The sequence below is a fragment of the Heterodontus francisci genome, chromosome 7 (genome assembly GCF_036365525.1).
Source record: "Heterodontus francisci isolate sHetFra1 chromosome 7, sHetFra1.hap1, whole genome shotgun sequence".
Lineage (NCBI taxonomy): Eukaryota > Metazoa > Chordata > Chondrichthyes > Heterodontiformes > Heterodontidae > Heterodontus > Heterodontus francisci.
Genome location: NC_090377.1, coordinates 109,536,144 through 109,559,860, shown reverse-complemented (window position 1 = coordinate 109,559,860; position 23,717 = coordinate 109,536,144). Strand labels below are relative to the sequence as shown.

Sequence of the window (23,717 nt, the reverse complement as noted above, 5' to 3'; positions counted from 1 at the left end):
GCACAGCAGACCACAACAATACCTGAGATCCTTGCTGTGCATATTGCAGGGCTCCTCTGGATTGACTGAGGCACGGAATCTCATTTTAAAAGCCCAGTGGCCTGCTCGATGGTCGCTCGGGTGGAGCTGTGGCAAGTGTTGTACCTCTCCTTTGCTGCATTGCACGGGTTCTTCACTGGTGTCAGTAGCCATGTCTTCAATGGGTAGCCCTTGTCCCCAAGAATTCAACCCTTGTGGGGGGGTGGGTGGGCAGGAAAAACTGTTGCACCTTGGTTTGTCAAAGAATGTAGGCGTAGTGGCGGCTTTCCGTGGTCGCAGACCAGTTGACCTTTGGAATGAAAGCCTTTCCTATTGATGAAGGCGGCTGGCTGGTCCATTGGAGACTTGATGGCCACATGCATACAATCTATCACACCTTGCACCTGTTGGAATCCAGCGATGGCCCTGAATCCTATGGCCCTCTTGGTCTGTCAGGGTAGTGCAGATAGGTCAGTGGCCCCTTTTGAACAGGACATTGGTCAGCAGCAGTGGGCTGCTGCCTGGGGGACCAGGCACATGTACCTGGTGGATCCCTGGAAAGATCCAGACATGTTAAAGTTAAGTGCCACTGTGATCTTCAGGACCACTGGCATAGGTGATCACTGAATCCCAGATGTTGCAGCTCATCCTGGTTATGGCTTCCCTGGAGAGTCACAGTCTTCGCTGACAATGCCACTCAGATATTTGAAGGTAGCTGAGTCGAGGTCCGGGATGCTCTCTGGTACAGGTAGGCCCTCTTGGCATGGCCGGCTGCTGTCATGCTCATTGTGGAGCTTCACTGGCAGAAGCAGCTGCCTCCTGGCCCTCCCTCTGTTGGAGGCGCTGCAGCACACCACAGGGTCCACAAAGACAGGGTGTATGAGACCCATGCCAGCTGATCAGTCGGCTTCCAGAGACGAAGTTGCCTTGGCATCTTTGCCTTTGCTACTTCTCTTGGCTTACGTGCTAATGGACCTCACTGCCCACCCTTGCTGATAGCCGACCCTCTGACCCAGCATTGTGGCCACCCAACCCTCTCACCCAGCAGTATGGCCACCCATGCAGACCACCCGATACCAAATCCGCCCGTGCAGAGTGCCCGGCACTGCAGGCCGACAGTGGCCTCCACTCCCCTCTCTTCCCCTATCCTTTGCTGGTCGTGGCTGTCATCCCATCAGGACATTGAGGTCTCCCCTTGGTGCCACCAGCTTTCAACGGCTGGGAATCTGAAGGCACATGAGGTCTTCCCGTCGTCCATTTAATTCCAAGCCCCCCAATGAATCACAATTAATTGCATGCTAATGTATTATAACTAACTATTCTACAATTTAAATTGCACTCCTGTTGCATCGAGGTGGTGATGCCATCTTGGTGCTCTCCTGCTGCTTCCTAAATCTGGAACCAACATCATGATGTCAGATTTCTTGACAAATGCATCTGCCATTCTTCTCCAGCCCCCCCACTTTCCCGCTTCTAAAAGCATCACTAAATTCAGTCCTAGATGTGTATTGTTCAGATGTTAATTTGTGGCATCCTTTGTGCTAAATGTCCAGTTGGAAATAACAAATTAAAAAGGAAACAATTAATTTGTGATTGGTAACATGTAGATTCAAGAGTTTACCTCAGTCCTGGCCAAATTGAATGGTTACTCACTGTGTTGATCATGAATGTAAACCTGTATCTTGTAAATCTTAGAGTTCCTACATTCTAGATGCTAAGGAGGACTGGAGGATTGTAAATACACCCTTGCTGTAAAAAGGGGAGCAGGATAAACCTGGGAATTACAAGCCAAGTTTCAGGCCAGTGGTGGGGATGCTTTTAGAAACAATAATCCGGGAGAAAATTAGCAGCCACTTTGAGTATGGACTAGTAAAGGAGAACCAGCATGGATTTGTTTAGGCCAAATCATATTTCACTAACTTGATTGAGATTTTTGTTGAAGTAACAGAGAGTGGATGAGCGCAGTTATAGTTGAGATTATGTATCTGGACTTTCAGAAAGTGTTTGCTTATGTACCACGTATTAGGCTTATTAGCCAAATTGAAACCTATGGGGGAAAAAGGGTAGTAGCAGTATGGATATGAAATAGAAAACAGGGTGTTGTGATGAAAGGGGGTTTTTCAGACTGGAGGGAGGTATAGACTGGTGTTCCCCAGGGTTCAGTATTAGTACCATTGTTATACATATTTTAGACTTGGTACAGCCACAGTTTTGAAATTTGTAGATGATGCGAAACTTGGAAGTATAGTAAACAGTGGCTGAAATTTTACGGTAGGCAGACGGGAACCGGCCACTGACTGAAAAGTTGGAGGCAAACCCGCTTCCGCCTCGCCTGGGGATCCGACCTGTATTTTGCGAGTCCCCAGGCTTCAGTTGGTGTGAGGTGGGGCTTCCACCTGCTTGAGATAGGAAGTCCCACCTAATAGAGCTGCTGGCCGATCAGTGGGCTGGCAGCTCTTAGTCCCAGCAGCGCCACTGCTGAGACTGCAGCCCAGCATGAAGAGAAGATGCCTGGCAGATGAGAAGGCAGGTAAGTTTTGGTTGCCTCGCTGGGGATAATCGATCAGGTCCCAGCAAGGCAAGGGTGGTTTATTTGGGGAGGGGGGGCGGCACAATGGGTTTTGAGGGTGGTTGGAGTAGTGGGGGTCACCCTCCATCGGGCACAGGGTGCCCGAAAATGAGGGCACCCCCCGGGACATTTGGGAGCCAGCTGGTTTCGTTAGGTGGCTTCTCCCGGCTCCAGCATGCCTGCTTGCCACGCATAAAATCCACGTGGATATGGGCGAAGGCCCTTAAGTGGCCACATTAGGGCCTTGATTGGCCTGGGGCGGGCGAGCCGTTTTTCTTCGCCACTGCCTTGCATAAAGCGGCGGGAGCAGGTTGGGAAAGTCTCCTGGTGCCTCCCCCTTCATTTTATGCCACAGCCCCTGCTACTATCTGGCTCGTCGGGGTGGTATAAAATTCCAGCCAGTGAGTAAGATAGTAATAGACTTCCAGAGGACGTACAAAACAAAAATACTGCGGTTGCTGGAAATCTGAAATAAAAACAGAAAAGGCTGGAAATACTCCATAGATGCTGCTTTACCTGCTAAACCTTCACAGATGCTGCTTGACCTGCTAAATCGTTCAGTTCACAGGCGCGATTCCGAGCTTCCTGTTGCGTGTCATTTTAATCCTTCTTGCTCCCACTCTGATCTTTCTGTTCTCGGCCTGCTACAGTGTTCCAGTGAAGCTCAACGCAAGCTCAGCGAACAGCACCTTATCTTTTGACTAAGCACTTTAGAGCCTTCAGGACTCAAAATTGAGTTTAATAATTTTCGATCAAAACTCCTGCACCCATTTAAAAAAAAAAAAAAATTTTGTTTCACCCGCCCGCCCCCCCCACTCCCCGGCTTGTTTCTTAATCCCTTTTGCTTTGTGTTCGGACGGCAGCTCTCCTGCCATTTACACCTTATCCAGATGCATCTTTTGTTTCTGTGTTGGCACTTGGCTTTGTATCATGAAACCATAGACTGAAGAAGCTGGGGTTGTTCTCCTTAGAGCAGAGAAGGCTAAGAAGAGATTTGATACAAGTGTTCAGAATCTTGAAGGGTTAAGATAGAGTAAATAAAGAGAAACTGTTTCCAATGGCTGAAAGCTTGATAACCAGAGGGCACAGATTTAAGGTAATGGGCAAAAGAGCTATGGGCGACATGAGGAAGAACCTTTTTTATGCAGTGATTGGTTAGGATTTGGAATGCACTGCCTGATAGAGTGGTGGATACAGATTCAATAGTAGCCTTCAAAAGGGAATTGGATAAATACTGGAAGGAGAAAATATTGCAGGGATATGGGGAATGAGTGGGGGAGTGGGACTAACTGGATTGGTCTTTGAAAGAGTTGGTTCAGACATGTTGGGCTGACTGGCCTCCTGTGTAGTATCATTTTATGTTGCAATGATATGTTATACTATCTAATGGATGTTTACTACCTTGTTATGTTCTAGAAATCAGTCAGACATCACAAATATTGATACAGCGCATGTTCGTGCTGGCAGTGGCTGACTCAAAGGAACAATTGATTTGTCTTATGTTTTTTTTTAATTTTTCTGTTTAAATGTATTATCAATTAATAGGTACACAGGGCTCTTGTGACATTTAGTGCATAGATGTCAAATAATTAATCTGCAACTGCATTACAAATAATAGTCTTTTAATCAGAGGATACATCGAGTTATAACACTTGTGTTTCACACAATGAAATACTTCTGAAGTGCAGTAACTGCTGTTGTGTGGGCAAATTCTTGCAAAGCTCAATGAAATAAATAATCAGTGAATGCGATTTTGTTTTTATGTTGGTTGAGGATTGTTGGCTCAGACACCTACTCTTTGAATATTGCCAGGGGATCCTGAAGGTCAACGTGACAAACTGGCAACCTCTTTAGGACAACACTTGTAACAATCCAGCAGTCTCTTAGTACTTTCAGTGGAAAGCCTAGATTTTGTGCTTATGTTCAAGTGTTCAACCTCAATCCACAACCTTCTGACTCAGTGCCAAGTGCCACCAACTGAGCCAAGCTGATATTCTGGGGAAATTCTATCTCATTTTAAATAGAGGATTATTTGAGATGGAATTGCATACTTAAACTTCTGTTAAAGAAATCACAGTGATTCAACCATATTGTTGTCCATAATCAGGGATTCAAGGATCTAATGATTTAATGGTGCTGACTCTTTGTTTTATCATGATTTCTTCTGCAGGACATGGTACCCGTCATGGTTGATTATTGTCTTCTGCTCGACCGCATGTAAGTCTCAGATGGGCTTTCCTCCGTGATTTTTAATCTATTTATATCTTTATTTAATTACAAATCTTATTTTTTTTTAACACAAAAAGCAAAAAAAAATTCTTGTTTGCAAACATTTGCATTTTGACTTTTTTTTTAAGTTTGAGTTTCATGAAGGTTCTGAAGAAATGTTTTGGCCCCTGAAATAAAGTTAGTATTACTGTTGTTGATCCCAAGAATTTATAAGCTAGGTTTTGAGAGTAAATATGTCCTGTAAAACATGCCCACAGCCTTGAAATAAGTGATGATCTGCATTGAGCAGCATATTTTTCAGCTTGTAGTGTAAATTCTTTGACTGCGATTTGAGAAATTCAGTGAAGCATTATTTTTTTTACCTTGTCCTCTTCTGCTTATGGCTAAGTATTCTTCCAGTTTTAGTACTAAACTTTTGTTGCTTTAAGCTGTCTTGTGCTATAAGCTTGCTAACTAGTGACAGCTTGCCCAAAAAAGGGTTTCTACTGGTGACAGTAGTTGATCCATAGTTCGATTGATATGTCCTCGGTGCACAGCTGGTGATTAAATTCAGCATTCAGCATGATTCTGGTGGTTTGCTGAATGCTGTATTTGAAGTAGTTCTTTTTGAATTAGGCCCCTGTATCTGACTCTAAGTTAGTAAGAAGTGATAAGTCTAGCTTCAAGACTTTCTAATACTTTGACACTGCTGCTTTTGTGTTCCTAAACAACATTGCTGCAGTGCTTATAATGCACAAGTGAGTACTGGTATATGTCGATACATGATGTAGATATAGGAATGGAATAAAGATCGTCATTCAGTCATGTTTGCTACTGTTTGGCCTGTATGTACTTCTGCCACATGTTTGAGTTTTGTGCAATTGATAAGCCACTTGGCCGCTATAGCAAGCAAGATAATATGATTACAGCAAGTTGTCCTGGAGATGGATATGCTGAAATTCATTTCTCTGTCTCTGAAGCCTGAGAATGGTGAACATTTCCTATACAAATTGCATTTGTCTACTTTGCATATTAGTGCACAGCTTCTGCTTAAGTATATATGGGCGGCACAGTGGCGCAGTGGTTAGCACCGCAGCCTCACAGCTCCAGCGAACCGGGTTCAACTCTGGGTACTGCCTGTGTGGAGTTTGCAAGTTCTCCCTATGTCTGCGTGGGTTTTCTCTGGGTGCTCCGGTTTCCTCCCACAAGCCAAAAGACTTGCAGGTTGGTAGGTAAATTGGCCATTACAAATTGTCCCTAGTATAGGTAAGTGGTAGGGAAATATAGGGACAGGTGGGGATGTGGTAGGAATATGGGTTTAGTGTAGGATTAGTATAAATGGGTGGTTGATGGTCGGCACAGACTCGGTGGGCCGTAGGGCCTGTTTCAGTGCTGTATCTCTAAACTAAACATAAGGAATATCATAGAATGATACAGCACAGGAGTCAGTTTGGCCCATTGTGCCTGTGCTGCCTCTTTGAAAAGAGCTATACCTATCCAATTAGTCTTCTCGCTCTGCAGTTTTCCTCTTGAAGTATTTATCCAATTCCCTTTTGAAAATGATTGAATCTGCTTCTATCATCCTCTCAGGCAGTGCATTCTAGATCATCATAACTCTCTGCATGAAAACATTGCTACTCATCTCCCTTCTGGTTGGTTTGCCAATTGCCTGAAACATAATATCTAAATGCAAATCTGAGGAGGGATTTTAAACAGTATAGAGTGAATCTAACGGTAGTGGAAGCCTGTGAGATATAGGATGGTGTGTTACATTTGCAAGCTGGATACAAATATATTGCTTGCTATTAGAGGTCAGACTTGCGATATAAGGGAAATTACCACAAAATCTGACGGTTGAACCTTCCCCTCGTGTGCAAATTACCATCAGTCATTTATGCCCATCTGCACCGTCATTTCGATACAAGTCTTCCTAAGATTTCACAAGATAAAACTGTCAACTGTCTCTCACTGTTGCCTGCGTAACAGCAGCATAACGTTAATTGTATGTGAAACACTTTGAGATATGATGAAGCATAATATAAGTGCAAGTCTTTTTAACAGCATTTGACACTATTAATACATTTATAAAAATTTATTTTAAAAGTTTGGCAACATTAGCTTCCATTTGATGTTGAATGTTATCAATTCATGAGTATAACTTGCATGTAAATGAAACCATCAGATATTTTTGTTCATTCATGGGATGTGAGCAATTCTGGTAAAGCCAGCATTTATTGTCGGTCTCTAATTGCCCTGATTAAGTTGGTGGTGAGCTGCCTTCTTGAATCGCTGCAGTCTGTGTGGTGGAGGTACACCCACAGTGCTGTTAAGGTGGGAGTTCCAGGATTTTTGCCTAGTGGCAGTGTAGGAATGGTGATATAGTTCCAAGTCAGGATGGTGTGTGACTTGGAGGGGAGCTTGCCGGTGGTGGTGTTCCTATGCGTCTGCTGTCCTTTCTTCCAGATGCTAGAGGTCGCAAGGTTGGAAGTTGCTGTCAAAGGAGATTTGGTGAGTTGCTGCAGGCCGTCCTGTGGATAGTGCACGGTGCTGTCTCTATGTGCCAGTAGTGGAGGGAGTGAAGGCTTCAGGTAGTGGATGGGATGCCAGTCAAGTGGGCTGCTTTGTCCTGGATGGTGTTGAGCTTCTTGAGTGTCGTTGGAGCTGTACTCATCCAGGCAAATAGAGAGTTATCCATCACACTCCTGACTTCTAATTTGTAGATGGTGGACAGGCTTTGGGGAGTCTAGAGGTGACTCACTCGCCACAGAATTCCCAGTCTATGACCTGATCTTGGAGCCACAGTATTTATGTGGCTGTTCAATGTTAGCTCCCAGATCGTTGATGGTAGGAGATTCAGCGATGGTTATGCCATTGAACATCAAGGAGAGATGGTTAGATTCTCTCATTTTGGAGATGGTCATTGCCTGGCAATTGTGATATTTGCCACTTATCAGTCCAAGACTGAACATTTTCCAGATCTTGCTGTATGCATGCACGAGCTGCTTCAGTATCTGAGGTGTTGCGAATGCTACCAAACCCTGTGCAATTATCAGTGAACATCCCCACTTCTGACCTTATATTGGAGGGAAGACTATTGAAACAGCTGAAGATGGTTGGGCCTAGAACACTGCTTTGAGGAGCTCTTGCAGCAATGCCCTGGGGCTGAGATGATTGACTTCCAACAACCACAACCATCTTCCTTTGTGCGAGATATGACTTCAACCACTGGAAAGTTTTCCCCATTGATTTTAACTTTGGTATGGCTCTTTGATGTCACACTCGGTCAAATTCCGCCTTGATGTCAAGGGCAGTCCCTCTCACTTTACCTCTTGAATTCAGCTCTTCTGTTCCATGTTTGGACCAAGGCTGTAATGAGGTCTGGAGTGGAGTGGTCCTGGCCGTATTCTGTATTCTTGCTGTTATTTTAGACCTTTTGTCCATTTCTGTTACCCTGTACATCATTTCCCAGTTCAGCTAGGCAGATGACTTTGTAGGCCTTTTTTAGTGCCTCTGTGTAACTTCAGTCACCTCATCCCTTAAGGAACTGGTTGACATCTTCTGGTTGAGATTGGGAATTCTGCTTGTGCAGATTTGCATCTGAATTACCTGTTTTCATTTGTCGTATCCACATTATTGAGCTCAAATGGTACAGCTCAAGATCTTGGCCGACCAGGCAGCCTTCCCACGTGGCAAAGGGCCCACCTGCTGCTGGTAACATACCAGCTGTGGCACAGAGGCCCTTAATTGGTTACTTAAGTGTCTCAATTGGGCTTTTGGCACCTTCCCACTACTGGTAAAATAGCATGGTGGCAGGAAGACGGCAAGCACTCCCCCTCCGCCTCCCAGCCCATCCCCAGAGGGCTAGTAAAATCTAGCCCGTTAACTCACTCCACAGCTGCTGCCGAACTTGCTGAGTGTTCTCAGCATTTCTTATTTTTATTTCTGATTTCCAGCAGCCGCAGTATTTCGCTGTTGTATTTTCCGCATGTAGATTTTTTTTTAGAGATACAGCACTGAAACAGGCCCTTCGGCCCACCAAGTCTGTGCCGACCATCAACCACCCATTTCTACTCATCCTACATTAATCCCATATTCCTACCACATCCCCACCTTCCCTCAATTCCTCTACCACCTACCTATACTAGGGGAAATTTATAATGGCCAATTTACCTATCAACCTGCAAGTCTTTGGCTTGTGGGAGGAAACCGGAGCACCCGGCGAAAACCCACACGGTCACAGGGAGAACTTGCAAACTCCGCACAGGCAGTACCCAGAATTGAACCCGGGTCGCTGGAGCTGTGAGGCTGCGGTACTAACCACTGTGCCGTCCGAAGTTATTAGTAATTTTTCCTCCCATTTGGTTTTCTAATCATAGAGCTTCACCAGGAAGGACATTGTTCATTTATGATGTCAGCAATACTTTTGTAATGTTTCATAGACTTTATTTCTTTACCTACAGAAGCTTTATTCTGAAAAACTGCAGATCTGGTTGCCACAGTACCAAAATGCTATTGCAGCTAGTGAAGAGAGCAACCAGAATGATTGAAGGGATGAAGGGATTGGATTTTGTGGAATGATTATATAAATTGGGCATGTTCTTACTGGAAAAGTAAGGTTGCGAGGTGATATGATTCCTGTTTTTAGAATTCTAAAGGGACTGAATAATATAGACCATGATGAACTGTTTCACTTTGACCAGAGTAGAGGACATGGTCTGCACATGAAGGAGGATTAATTCTAAACTAATCCAGAGAAACAGTATTTCAGTGAGCACATAGTCATTCTTTGGATCATCAGGCTCCATAAGCAGATAAACTGAAGCAGTTGGTATTGAATCATTCAAAAGTAAGATTTCTTTCCGAAAATAACATTTTGGCACATCATATATGAATAATTGGAGACATGATATGTGGTGAGTATAGCGTGCTCGGGAGGAACAGGTGACTTTGAACCTAGGGTTCCCAAAGCTCTCCAGCACTGAGGGTTTTCCTCACCTCGGGCTGAATTTTGTTCTCTTGTTGGAGGCGGGTTTGGCAGCGTTGGGATGCAGAGAATCTCCGTGGAGCCGTCCACCATGAAACCCGTCACCGTATCGCAGTGTGCTTATTTTATCAGAGACGGGGAAGTACCGTGGTGTTCCTGTCTTGTCGGCATCTTAATTTAAATGTTTGAAATGCTGCTTTAAATAAATATGAATCTAATTCACTGCAATCCAACAAAGGTTTCTCAATTTTGTGGTTGATGTGCGACACTCACGTGCCTTCAGTTTCGCGACTTCGAAAAACTGGCGCCACTGAGGTGAAAGTTCTTGATGCTGTGAAAGGAAAGGTAATCTAACCAGAGTAGCATAGGGGAAGTAGGATTTACAGCGACTATTGCCGCTATGCTGAGTGTCCAAGGGACTTGTATGTGAATGGGGGGGGGTGCTCTGCAAGGGGCTTGTGTGTGAACAAAGGGATCTCTGCCAGGGGCTTGTGTGTGAACGGGGGAAACATCAGGTGACACCAGGAACTGCTGCCCCTGCCATGCGATTGGGGGGGTGGTGCCATTATGCAAAATGGCCACCCACAGCCACTCGCGTCTCAAATGGGATGCTACCTTTTTGTGTACCGGTGGCGGGATCATAAAATTCAGCCCCTCATGTCTGGGTCTGTGGTAGACTCATTGATAGAGATTGATCGCTGTGATTAGTCAACAACTCCATTATCATTGTATTATGTGATTACCAGGATGGTAAAAGGTGAACCAGATGGACCTTGGTCTTTTCCCATCTAGCAGTTCTATTCTCCTATGATCTGGGTGACATTGCAGCCCATGTGCTTCATGTCTTATCTGTTAAGTGAATTGCTCCCAAGACTCGTATTTTTAATGAAAACAGAAAATGCTGCAAATGCACAGCAGATCCATTAGATCTGTAAAGCGTAAAAGAAGATGGCTTAATCCTTCAGGCATCAATATTTGGCTGAAGGAAGGGACTAAACCTGCAATGTTACTATATATTTTTTCTTTAAGGATATTGTTTTTATTTCATATCTCCCGTATTTGAGTTTCCTTTTTTATTTCATTTGTTAGTATTGAAGGATTAAGATTAGATTTTTGGCAATTAAAGGCAATCATCGATACTTCAGATTTGCTCAGAGCTCAGGGAATGAGAAGCTGTTGCAAGATCTTAATAGCCTGTTGTTTTTTCAACAGTTTAGCTTCAGAGCAAATTGGGCACCTTCTGGTACAGAAATAGATTGATTCTCTTAAAAATGCTTAGAGCTTTTATTTGACTTAATGTAGCAATAACGACTTAACAAGCATGTAGAGTGTGAGAATCATGAATAAACCTTGCCCCTACGTGTCCCAGTTGCACCATTAATGTTTTCGAACGCCCATGTTCATTCCAGGATGAAATCTTATTTGTCAGGGTGCAGTAACCAATTTTTACTCTTAAGAACCAACTTTTTACACAGAAATTTAACACTTACCCATTTGTCTCTGAATTCCAGACTATTTTCACATATTTTAAACGGTATAAATTGGGAGATGTTTTGTGGTGAATTTGTGCATTGAAGGAATTCAGAGTCTTCAGAGTTGATGGGTGGGGGCACATGACATGAAAAAATATGGATCCTTTCTACATTACCTTGGAGTGGTGTTGGTTTGGGTTAGGTTGGGTCAGTGCAACATTTGAAGTGCAATATTGCTGTTCCCTCCTTTAAACTAGTTTCCCCTAAGTTATGTGAGAGGTTCATGTCATATAAGATGCAAAGAAGAAACACAAATCTCTTGACATTTCATAGATGAAGTCTTTGTATATCTGTTTAAATTTGCAGAAGCCATTCAGATTGTTTAAATATCCTCATTATAGTAGTAGTAGTCGGCATCCGTCTGTCTCGAAAGGCGATGGACTGCGCCTAGGGTGTATGTCACTTCTGAGTTGAGCATCACCCATTGTGGCTGTAGAGGGCGACTCACGAGTGACAATCCCTTGCACAGATGAATATCATGGGCCCGAGGGCGACTGATGTTTTTTTTCCTTCCGCTGGGCTTTCCCACCATCTGGTTGTTTCATTGGTCCTTGGCTTTTTCCATCCCCTTCCTGACTGCCATTCTTCAGGAATTTGAGTCAACAGCAAGGACTTCTCATGCATCGACACTGATCCCGGTCAACTTGAGGTCTCACTTGCAGACATTCTTGTATCACAGATGTGGGTGACCTGTTGGTCTCGTGCAAATAACAAGCTCGTCTTAGAGCATGTCTTTGGGGATGCGGCCGTGATCCATTCATGACCCAGCCAACAGATTAAACATAATCGTTATGGAACTTCATTCATACAAAACCAAAATACTGCAGATGCTGGAAATCTGAAATCAAACCAGAAAATGCTAGAAATGCTCAGCAGGTCAGGCAGCATCTGTGGAGAGTGAAACAGTGAATGTTTCGGGCCGATGACCTTGCAATTTGATTGTGGAGGCGTGTAAAATGTAACGATGTAGATGTCACATCAATCCGACATTAGTTGCAGTGCTCATATTTGAATGGAAGGGTAACTTATATGATACATCAGAAATACAACAATCTTTGTCCAATGCAGCTTTTTCTTTTGTCCTAGCTGATATTGATAATGATCTACCTTGTTTTTCTCTTAATTCCTGGAATTTTGCCTCTCTTTGTGATTTTGGTCCTCCTACCTATAGAAGTTTTTACGGTCTGTTTTTATGTTCCTCGCGAGTTTACTTTCATATTCTATTTGCCCTTTCTTTGTCAGTTTCTTGGTTCTCCTTTGCTGAATTCTAAAATGTTCCCAATCCTCAGACTTTTTTTTTTACAACTTTATAGGCCTTTTTCTTTGATCTAATACAATCTTTAACCTCTTATTAGTTAAAGTTGGGGCACCTTTCCTGCTGGGTCTTTGTGCTTCAAATGAATGTAAATTTGTTGAAAACCATGTATTAATTCTTTAAATGCTAACCATTGCCTGTCTACTGTCATACCTTTTAATATAGTTTCCCAATCTTCCACAATCATACCTTCATAGTTACCTTTGTTTAGATTTCGGATTGAACTACATCACTTTCAAACTTAATGTAAAATTCTATCATATTATGGTCACTTTTCTCTAAATGCTCCTTTACGACGAGATTATGAATTAGCCCTTTCTCATTGCACAATACTAGATCTAAAATAGCATGTTCTCTAGTTGGTTCCTCAACATACTGTTGTAGAAAACCATCTCTTATAGATTCCAGGAATGCGTCCTCCACAGAATTAGTACTCATTGAGTTTAGCCAGTCTATATATAGATTGAAGTCCCCCATGATTTCTGTATTGCACTTGTTACATGCACCTCTTTATATCGTGCCCGACATTCCCACTATTGTTTGGTGGCCTGTAAGCAACTCCCACCAATATTTGCTGCCCCTTGCTGTTTCTTAACTCCACCCAAACTGATTCGACATCTTGAACTTCTCACCTAAGATCTGCTCTCACTAATGTACTGATCTCCTCATCTCATCCTTTATGAACAGCGTTACCCCACCTCCTTTTCCTTTTTGCCTATCCTTCCTACATGTCGAATACCCTTGAATATTTAGTTCCCAGCTTTGGTCACCCTGCAGCCATGTCTCCGTAATGGCAATAAGATCATACCCGTTTACTTCTATTTGTGCCGTCAATTCATCTACTTTGTTGCAAATGCTGCGTGCATTCAGATAGAGTGCCTTTAATTTTGCCTTTTTAACATTTTTCCTTATTTTGACCCTATTTGATGCTGGCCTGTGTTTCTGCTGCCTTCCAATTTCGCTTACTACTTTTCTTCTACCATTACAAGCTTTGTTTCTCTCCTATCTGAAATCTCTCTCAGGTTCCCATCCCCCTGCCATGCTAGTTTAAACCCTCCCCAACAGCACTAGCAAAACTCCCTGCGAGGATATTGGATCCAGTCCTGCTAAGGTGTAATCCATCCTCCTTGTACAGGGTCCCACCTGCCCCAGAACTGGACTCCATGCCTCAGAAATCTAAAGCCCTCCCTCCTGAATCATCTCTCCAGCCATGTGTTCATTTGCTCTATCCTCCTATTTCTGTACTCACGAGCACGTGGCACTGGGAGTAATCCTGAGATTAGTGCCTTTGAAGTCCTGCTTGTTAATCTGTTGCCTAGCTCTCTCAATTCTGCCTTCAGGACCTCATCCGTCTTTCTACCTGTGTCATTGACGCCGGTATGGACCATGATCACCGCTGTTCACCAGGGAGCCAACATACCATCATGGAGTCACGTCTACAGCCGCAGAAATGCTTGTCTGTTTCCCTAACTATTGAATCCTCTACCACAATTGCTCTTCCTCTCTTCTTCCTCCCCTCCTGTGCAGCTGAGCGACCCCCGTGTTGCTCGGACCTGGCTCTGGCTGCGCTCCTCTGAGGAATCATCGTTCTCACCAGAATCCAAAATGGAAAACTGGTTAGTGAGCAAGATGGATTTCTGCACTACCTGCCTGGTCCTCCTCGACTGTCTGGCAGTCACCCATTCCCTCTGTGCCTGCACTCTTAACCTGCAGTGAAACCACCTCCCTAAATGTGCTATCCATGTTGTTCTCAGCCTTGCGAATGTGCCACAGTGACTCCAGCCATTGCTAGATTTTTGAAACCTGGAGCTCAAGTTTTTGCTGGTCATACAGCTTGCACATGTGGTGGTCTAGGCCACGGGAAGCATCCACGACTTCCCACATGTCACAGGATGTGCATTTCATGTGGCTGAGCTGCTCTGCCATGTCTTTACTTTACTTTACAAACTATTTATTATAAACTGGAGACCAGAAAGTAGAATTACCCTTAGAATTAATTATAAGGTAGCTACTTAAAATTTTTTTCATATGTTTCAATGAGCTCACCTCTCATGTTTCTAAACTCCAGAGGGTATTGACCCATTCTACTCAATCTCTCCTGAAGGGACAATCCCCTCATCCCAGGAATCAATCTACTTTATCTTGGTTGCACCCCCTCCAAATCAAGTAGATTCTTCCTTGGGTAAGGAGACCAAAACTGTACACAGTACAGTTGCAGCGAGACCTCCTTATTCTTATACTCCTACTTCCTTACAATGCATTGAATTACATAGGATATACAGTACAAAAATAGGCCATTCGCCCAACCAGTCCACATTGTTGTTTATGTCCCACTTGAGTCTTGTCTAACACCATCAGCATAACCGTCTATTCCCTTCTCCCTTGTATGCCTATCTAGTCTCCCCTCAAATGCACCTGTGCTATTTGCTTCAACCACTGTCTATTGTAGTGAGTTCCACATTCTTGCCACTCTCTGCGTAAAGAAGTTACTTCTGAATTCCCTACTGGATTTTTTGACGATCTTATATTGATGGCTTTTGTTTTGCTCTTCCCCACAAGTGGATGCATTCTCCCTGTATCCACTCTATCAAAACTTTTCAGACTCTCGGTCCTCTGCCTTGCAGAGAGGGCAAGGCTGAGAGCAGACCGGAGCAATCGGAGAGGGGGAGGCCAAGAGTGGAGTGGAGCAGAGCAGCGAAAAGGGCCAGTCTGACTTTGAGTCCATGAACTAAGGAGGAGGAAAACATTACATAGTGACTTCACAGTACAAGGAGGTGCGCGAGAGGGGTGGGGTTAAGTCTACAGGTAAACATTTAATTTAATTTAATCAACCTATAAAATAAACTTCAATTAGTACAAAAATTAAAAGTCAATTTAACAAAACATAACATTGTATATTGGATAATTTATCAAACAATTATGATCAGTGTTTAGTTACTTCATTAAATCTAGGCGTAAAATTAAAACTAAATAAAGAGGGATCGTAACATGAAAGAATTCCAAATTTGTCATAATTAAAATCTGAGATATAGAGAGAAGAAGAGTTCAGTAAACATTGAAGTTGAACTACCTATAGAGTAAAGTGACATCAGCACAAGTGAAGGAGCTGATTGCTGAGTAGCTGGTGAATGTTTATTTAAGTCTTAAGTTTATTTCTCTTCATTTAGTAAATTGTCTAACAAGTAGAAGTCTGGCAGGGTAACTCATGTGGGAACTCCAGGCTGCTTCTTGCAACAGGACATAGGTAGGTTAACAGTATAGGCAGATAGGTGACCGATGAATTTAATACTAACAAATGTGAGGTGATGCATTTTGGCAGAAGGAATAGGGAGAGGCAATATATACTTAATGGCACAGTTCTAAAAAGTGTGCTGGATCAGAGGGAGCTGGGGGTGCATGTGCATAGATCTTTGAAGGTGGCAGGACATAGTGAGAGTGGTTAGTAAAGCATATGGGATATTGGGCTTCATAAATAGAGGCAGAGAAGTTATGCTGAACCTTTATAAAGTTCTGGTTAAGCCCCAACTAGAGTATTGCACCTAGTTCTGGTCACCACACTTCACAAAGGATGTGAGGGTCTTTGAGAGGATGCAGAGGAGATTTACCAGAAGCCTGTCATAATCTTATACACTTCTATTTAATCTCCCCTCAATTTCCTTTGTTCTAAGGGAAACAAACCCAGCTTTTCCAACCTAACCTTATAACTAAAATTCCCCATCCCTGGAATCATAGACAAAAAAAACTGTTCTCATTGTCAAGAAAACATGCTGTGCCAAATGAGAAATATTAATTAATCGGTTGGAAACTTACATTAGACTTTTAATGGAGAAGATCCTACAGCTGACCTTTACAAAAAACTGGTAGCCAGGATGGCCACCACAATTTGCATCTGAAACACCTTTGCATATTCCAAAGCCTCCAACCGGAGCCAGAAGTCGAAGAAACATGGACCCAGAACAATAACATGCTCTAAGTAATTGAATTACCTAGAATTGCTTCATTAGCACAGCATTCAAGGCTATCACATTGACTTTGAAAGAGCAAACCCCTCCATGAGTAAATATTAGCATCCTGAGGCCTGTGGAGCCACTTCTGAACCTTGTATCTCATTAGAAGGTTTCAGAGAATACACTGAGACAGTCATGTGACCGCCTGTCTATCTCTGAAAAAAAACCTGTAGTTTTGTTACACAAAAGAGACAGACAGTAATCGAGTGTGCAGCAACAAAAAAGGCTGTGTGCCACTCCTCTCTCTCTTGCTACAGCGACCAGGGGCAGAGAACCACCTACAAGTCTCCTCCAAGAAAACCCTGATCCAAGCAGGCCAGCCCCAAAGTGCACTTTGACCAGCCAAAGACTTCAAGAATACAACTTCAGCCGGAAGACCACCGAATCATCCAACCTCAGACTGTGTATTTAACTTTTATTTCTTCTGGACTTTAAACCAACCAAAAAACCTATTTTCCACTCTGTAATCTATTTGTGTGTGTGAGATCCTTGTGTGAATGTGTTGCGTATTTTTAAAATAATTTTTTAGATTGGGTTTAGCTTGTTGAGTATAATAAACTCACCTCTTTCTTGTTTAAACTCCAGAAAACCTGTCTGGTTCTTTCACTATCACATTAAAGGTAAAAGGGAAAACACTCATTGAGGTGGTAAACACAACCACTGTTTAACAAAAGTATAAACCCTGTTGCGGTCAAATAAAAGGAAGGACAAGAGGGGCGACTGTGACCTCCTCCTTACCTGGCCGTAGTACCATTAACAAATGGTACAAGAACTAGGGAGCACAGATTGAAAGTTTTGAGTAAAAGATGCAGGGGGAATATGAGGAAGCACCTTTTTACGCAGCGGGTGGTAATGACCTGGAACTCGCTGCCCACCAGGTTGGTGGAAGTGGAGGCGATCAACGACTTCAAGAGGAAGTTGGATGGCCACCTGAGAGAAATAGACTTGCAGGACTACAGGTATTGAGCTGGGGAGTGGGACTGACAGCAGAGCTCCATGGAGAGCCAGCCATGGACCCGATGGGCCGAATCGCCGCCTCCTGTGCTGAAAATAACGCCTACTCTGATTCTAAATTTATTAATTTAGTAAAAATATTTTTAAATTAATTGTCTGGCTTATGCAGTCATTTGATAGTACTCTCCCTGCTCGCTCCCCATGGATACTGAGCTGCACTAAAGTGAACCAATTGCACCCAAATCCCTTTGACACCAGTTATTTATATTGCATGTATCAAAACAGATTTGATACATTGACAGAGGTTTATTTGGCCCTAGTTGAGGATGCTTGACATTATATTGCAGTTTCCAGTTCTAACAAAGTCTGCAACCTGTGTTTTTCCTTTATAGATATTGATGGTCCTGCTGTGTATCTCCAACATTTTCTGTTTATATTTCAAATTTCCAGCATATGAGAGCTTTATAATATGTGACATTACAAGGGTTCCATCAGAGAAAGCAGGAGTGTAGATTGTACAGAACAATGAAATGGCTTCAAGCTTCAGAATAATAAAATAATTTATTTCGAGCATACTATAAAGCTTTATGTGAAATGGGCCTTACTGTGATGCTTTGGAAAAACTTTGTCCTCTTGTCTTGTTGTATGTTTGACCCACATTCGTTTTCAGAACAGCAATCATACTGCATTCACCATCAGCTCACAATCTCGAGAAGCCACAGGATTTTCGTACAGTTTTATAAATCCTATGACTTCCGTCCAGACTTTGCAAGCAGGTATGCAAAGTGGTGCAGATGTCAGAACTAGAAGCAGCTTGCTTAAATGGGACTTCAGTTCCCAGCCACAGCCTGCATTTGTGTTGCTTTGTGTTTTAGGCTTGTCTTGAAACTGCAAACCTGCTGCCTCTGTGGGAGGAAAAGAGTTAAATAAGTTTGAATGCAGAATAACTGGGCAAATTGTTTATGACAATGTAATATTGGAAACCTAATCAACACTTAGTGCTGTTTTAATAGACAATTATTGCTTTTATTTTTTGTTTTAATGCTTAGGAGAAACTCTACTCACTAAACAGAATGATTATAATACTTAAGCATAATTCCTGCTTTGCTGGAGTAATGTTTTGAGAGACATAGTTCATAATTATTTAATTCACTGAGTTTTTTGTAGAGCGATTTTTATTTTACCATTGTTGCAGGTATTCTTCCAGATTTCTGTCCACTGTGCACAACTGCTACCTGTGTAGATCAGAACCTCATCCTGTAATAATGATGGTACTTTCCTGTGACACATGAGTGTGTTCAAGACAGAGCTCAATAGATTTTTGGGTACTAATTAAGGGATATGGGGATAGTGCGGGAAGGTGGAGTTGAGCTCGAAGAAAAGCCCTGATCTTATTGAATGGTGAAGCAGGCTTGAAGGGACAAATGGCCTACTCCAGCTCCTATTTCTTATGTTCTTATGCCTTCTCACCCTAATGGCAGTAGAACTTGGAAACTCTTATGATATATTTCAATAGTGGTATATAGCATAAGTTCAAGAGAAAAAAAACTTACTGTTGTCAATAGTTGACAGTGACATACTTTTGCCCTACATATCAAGACTTAGAGACCATCTGAAGCAAAAGAGAATTGTATGATTGTGATAATACAAAGCAACTGTTAGTGAATGCACTTTGCAAGCTTCAGCACTTTTAAGAGCTGTACAGCTTATTCTCTTTATTTCACAACTGTGCACTTGATGGTAAATGAACCCAAACCTTATAATTTAAGACCTGAAACGTTAACTCTGTTCTCTCTCCACAGATGCTGTCTGACCTGCTGACTATTTCCAGCACTTTGTTTTCATTTCAGATTTCCAGCATCTGCAGTATTTTGATTTTACTTATAACTTAATAGTTTATAGTGATCCAACATTTAGCTGCAGAGCCCATGACTTAATGTATGATTTTCACTCCCACTCTGCTGGTTTCATAGTTTTAGCTGCATCACAGTGGGGAAACTAGATGGAAATTGAGTGCCTTCTGAGGGGAAAGGAGGGAAAGAGAAAGCAAATTTTCATTCTCTTGTGCAGCCAGAACAGAACTCCCTTGACATTTATGCCAGGATGTAGAATCTCTGTAATTTCTCCTTGGCTGCAGAAAGTGGGTGGCTTGATGAGACCTGTACAGGGAGAAAAAGGAAGCAATTATACACTTCATGCACCTCAAAAATCACTTTAGGTTTGCTTGAATATTTTTTATATAGAAACAGAAGATGCTGGAAATACTCAGCAGGTCTGGCAGCATCTGTGGAGAAAGAAAAAAAGATCATGTTTGATGAAAGGGTCATTGACCTGAAATGTTAACTCTGTTTCTGTCTCCACAGATGCTGCCAAACATGTTGAGTATTGGCAGCATTTTGTGTTTTTATTTCAGATTTCCAGAATCCACAGCATTTTGCTTTTGGTTTATAATTTTTTTTCTTACTTTTCATCAATATTTTTCCTTGCCAACCAACATATCCCAATGATCTACTCCCAGGCCTCAGTAGCATAGTGGTTATGTTCCTGGCCGAGTAATCTAGAGGTCAGGACAAATGTTCTAGAGAGACACATCTGGAATAAAATGTTAGTCTCATTAATAATGATCATGAAGACTATTGGATTATCTTAAAAACCCATCTGGTTCAGTAATGCCCTTGAGGGAAGAAAATCTGCCCTCTTTACCTGGTCTAGCCTATGTGTGACTCCAGACCCACAGCAATGTGGTTGACGCTTAACTACCCTCTGAAATGGCTTCCAAGTCACTCGGTTGTAAAAAAAACCGCTGCAGAAAAGTCAAAAAAGAATAAAACGGGATGGACCATTCTGTAAAATTCTAACAGGCCTTGACAGGATAGATGCAGGAAGGATGTTCCCGATGGTGGGGGAGTCCAGAACCAGGGGTTATAGTCTAAGGATACGGGGTAAACCTTTCAGGACTGAGATGAGGAGAAATTTCTTCACCCAGAGAGTGGTGAGCCTGTGGAATTTGCTACCACAGAAAGCAGTTGAGGCCAAAACATTGTATGTTTTCAAGAAGGAGTTAGATCTAGCTCTTGGGTCTAAAGGGATCAAAGGGTATGGGGCGAAAGCAGGAATAGGCTACTGAGTTGGATGATCAGCCATGATCATAATGAATGGCGGAGCAGGCTTGAAGGGCCGAATGGCATACTCCTGCTCCTTTAATCAATGTTTCTATGTTTCTGTGACCATCCAGCATTGACCTGGGCACCAGAAACAACAAAAACACACCTTGGCTAGCTGACTCTGCAAAGTCTTCCTTCCTAACATCTGAGGACTTGTGCCAAAATTGGGAGAGCTGCTCCACAGACTAGTCCAGTCAAGCAACAGCCTGACATAGTCATACTCACCGAAGAGCCCATGTACCAGACTCTCCTCTCGTCATCCCTGGGTATGTCCTGTCCCACCAGCAGGACATATCCATCATAGATGGTGCAAGAGGGAGTGATATTCTGAGTCCTCAACATTGATTTTGAAGTCTCACGGCATCAGGTCAAACATGGTCAAGGACACCTCCTGCTGATTGCCACCTACCACCTTTTCTCAACTGATGAATCGGTACTCCTCTATGTTGAACATCACCTGGAAGAAGCATTGAGCCTAACAATGTACTCTGCGTGGGGGATTTCAATGCCCATCACCAAGTGTGGCTCAGTAGCATGACTACTGAGCAAGCTCGTCGAGTCCTGAAGGTCATAGCTGCTAGACTGGATCTGTGGCAGGTGGTGAGAACCAATGAAAAGGAAAAACATACTCTATCTTGCCTTCACCAATCTACCTGTCACAGCTCCAACTGTCCATGACAGTATTGGTAGGAGTGTCGACTGCACTGTCCTTGTGGAGACGAAGTTTAATTTTCACACCGAGGATACCCTCCATTTTGTTGTGCGGCACTGCCACTGTGCTAATTGGGATAGATTCAGAACAGGCCAAGCAGCTCAAAACTGGGCATTCATGAGGCAGTGGGGCAGCAGCAGAATTGTATTCAGCCACAATCTAACTTCATCGCCCAGCATATCTTTCACTCTACATTACCATCAAGCCAGGGGACCAACCCTGGTTCAATGAGGAGTGCAGGAGAACATGCCAGGAGCAGCATCAGGCATAACTAAAAACGAGATACCAATCTGGTGAAGCTACAGTACAGGACCACATGCATGCTGAGCAGCAGAAGCAACAAGCTTTAGACAGAGCTGAGTGATCCCACAGCCAACAGATTAGATTAAAGCTCTGCTCCTGCCATGTCCAGTCTTAAGTGATAGCGAACAATTAAACAACTAACTGGAGGAGGAACTTCAAAAACATCCCCATTCTCAATGGTAGGGGAGCCCATCACATCAGTGCAAAAGACAAGGCTGAAGCATTTGTACCATCTTCAGCCAGAAGTGCCGAGTGGATGATCCATCTCAGCCTCTTCCTGAGGTCCCCACCGTCATAAATGCTAGTCTTCAGACAATTCTATTCACTCCACGTGATATCAGAAAACAGCTGAAGGCTGGGTACAGCAAAGGTTATAGGCCCTGTCAAAATCCCGGCTGTAGTACTGAAGATTTGTGCTCCAGCACTAGCTGCGCTCCTAGCCAAGCTGTTCCAGTTCAGCTACAACACAGACATCTACCTGAAAATGTGGAAAATTGCCCAGGTATGTCTTGTCCACAAAAAGCAGGACGAATCCAAACTAGCCAATTACCACCCTATCAATCTACTCTCGATCATCAGTAAAGTGATGGAAGGTGTAGTCGACAGTGTTATCAAGCGGCACTTGCTTGACAATAACCTGCTCAATGACGTTCAGTTTGGGTTATGTCAGGGCTGCTCAGCTCCTGACCTCATTACAGCCTTGGTCCAAACGTGGACAAAAGAGCTGAATTCCAGAAGGGAGGTGAGAGTGATTGTTCTTGACGTCAAGGCAGCAGTCGACAGAGTATGGCATCATATTCTTCACTTGACTGGAAGAGTGCAGCTCCAACAACACTCAAGAAACCTGACATCATCCAAGACAAAGCACCCGCTTGATCAGCACCCCATCCACCACCTTAAACATTCACTCCCTGCACCACCGGTGCACAATGTCAGCAGTGTGTACCATCTATAAGATGCACTGCACCAACTGGCCAAGGCTTCTTAAACAGCACCTTCCAAACCTGCAACCTCTGCCATCTGTAAGGGCAAGGGCAGCAGATGCATGAAAACCCCACGACCTAAAGTTCCCCTCCAAGTTGCACACCATCCTGTTTTGGAACTATAATCACCATTCCTGGATCAAAATCGTGGAACACCCACCCTAACAGCAATCTGGGTGTACCTACATCTTACGGACTGCAGCGATTCAAGAAGGCAGCTCACCACCACCTCAAGGGCAATTAGGGATGGGCAATAAATGCTAGCCTTGTCAGCAACGCTTACATCACAGGAAGGAATAAAAACATAACCTCCTGTCATTAGCTGTTATGAAGTATTGTGTATGGCTCTCTGATTTTTCCTCTCAAGGTTCCCTGAAATGAAGAGTTCAATCTGTAGTAATCATGGAATGAATTTTAACTCACTTTGCCCAGTGGCAGTTTTTAAAACAAAAAGAGGGGGAGACACACCCATTAGCCTCCTGCCCCAGTCATGTTCATTGCAATTTTAAATTGTAGGTGCCAAGGACAGCCTCCTAAAGCTGGCAAGTTCCTTGTCTAAATGTTCAGATAAGGCACCAGTGGCTGACTGCAATCTCAACTCTCTGTCTATGCCAGGAAGCTCTGGTGGCTTTCCTGCCAGACTAAATCTGCCCACAATTGGATACCAGGCTAGAAGCCATCCAGCAAATTAAGACATTTTAAATTTTATTCCACCTCCTTAAGGGCCAGTAGGAGCAGGAGTGCTGATTAGGGCCTCACAAGAAAATCTAAGTTTCTCTTCCTGCTCTGAAGTTGAACCAATTCTGCACAAACATTTGATCTTTTCCTGGGGATCCATTCGTTTGGGTGCCTGGTCGTGGTGCCTCTTGCCCTCTAAAATCTTGGTCAGGCATCTTGGGCTCCTCTTGCCAGGTTTGGGTGAGGCTGCCTCCGATTGCATAGGTGAGTTAACATCATCCCCCTTATCT

The 23,717-nt window shown here is 43.3% G+C and overlaps 1 protein-coding gene across 2 annotated transcripts in view; it reads left to right on the top strand.

Moving 5' to 3' along the window:
- The window catches only part of vps8 (VPS8 subunit of CORVET complex), a 715,536-nt gene that overhangs the window by 169,275 nt on the left and 522,544 nt on the right, over positions 1–23,717 (top strand). For both annotated transcript variants that reach the window (XM_068035875.1, XM_068035876.1), the window contains exon 20: positions 4,758–4,804. In XM_068035875.1, the coding sequence (XP_067891976.1) occupies positions 4,758–4,804 (47 nt within the window). The remainder of the gene's footprint in view (positions 1–4,757; positions 4,805–23,717) is intronic.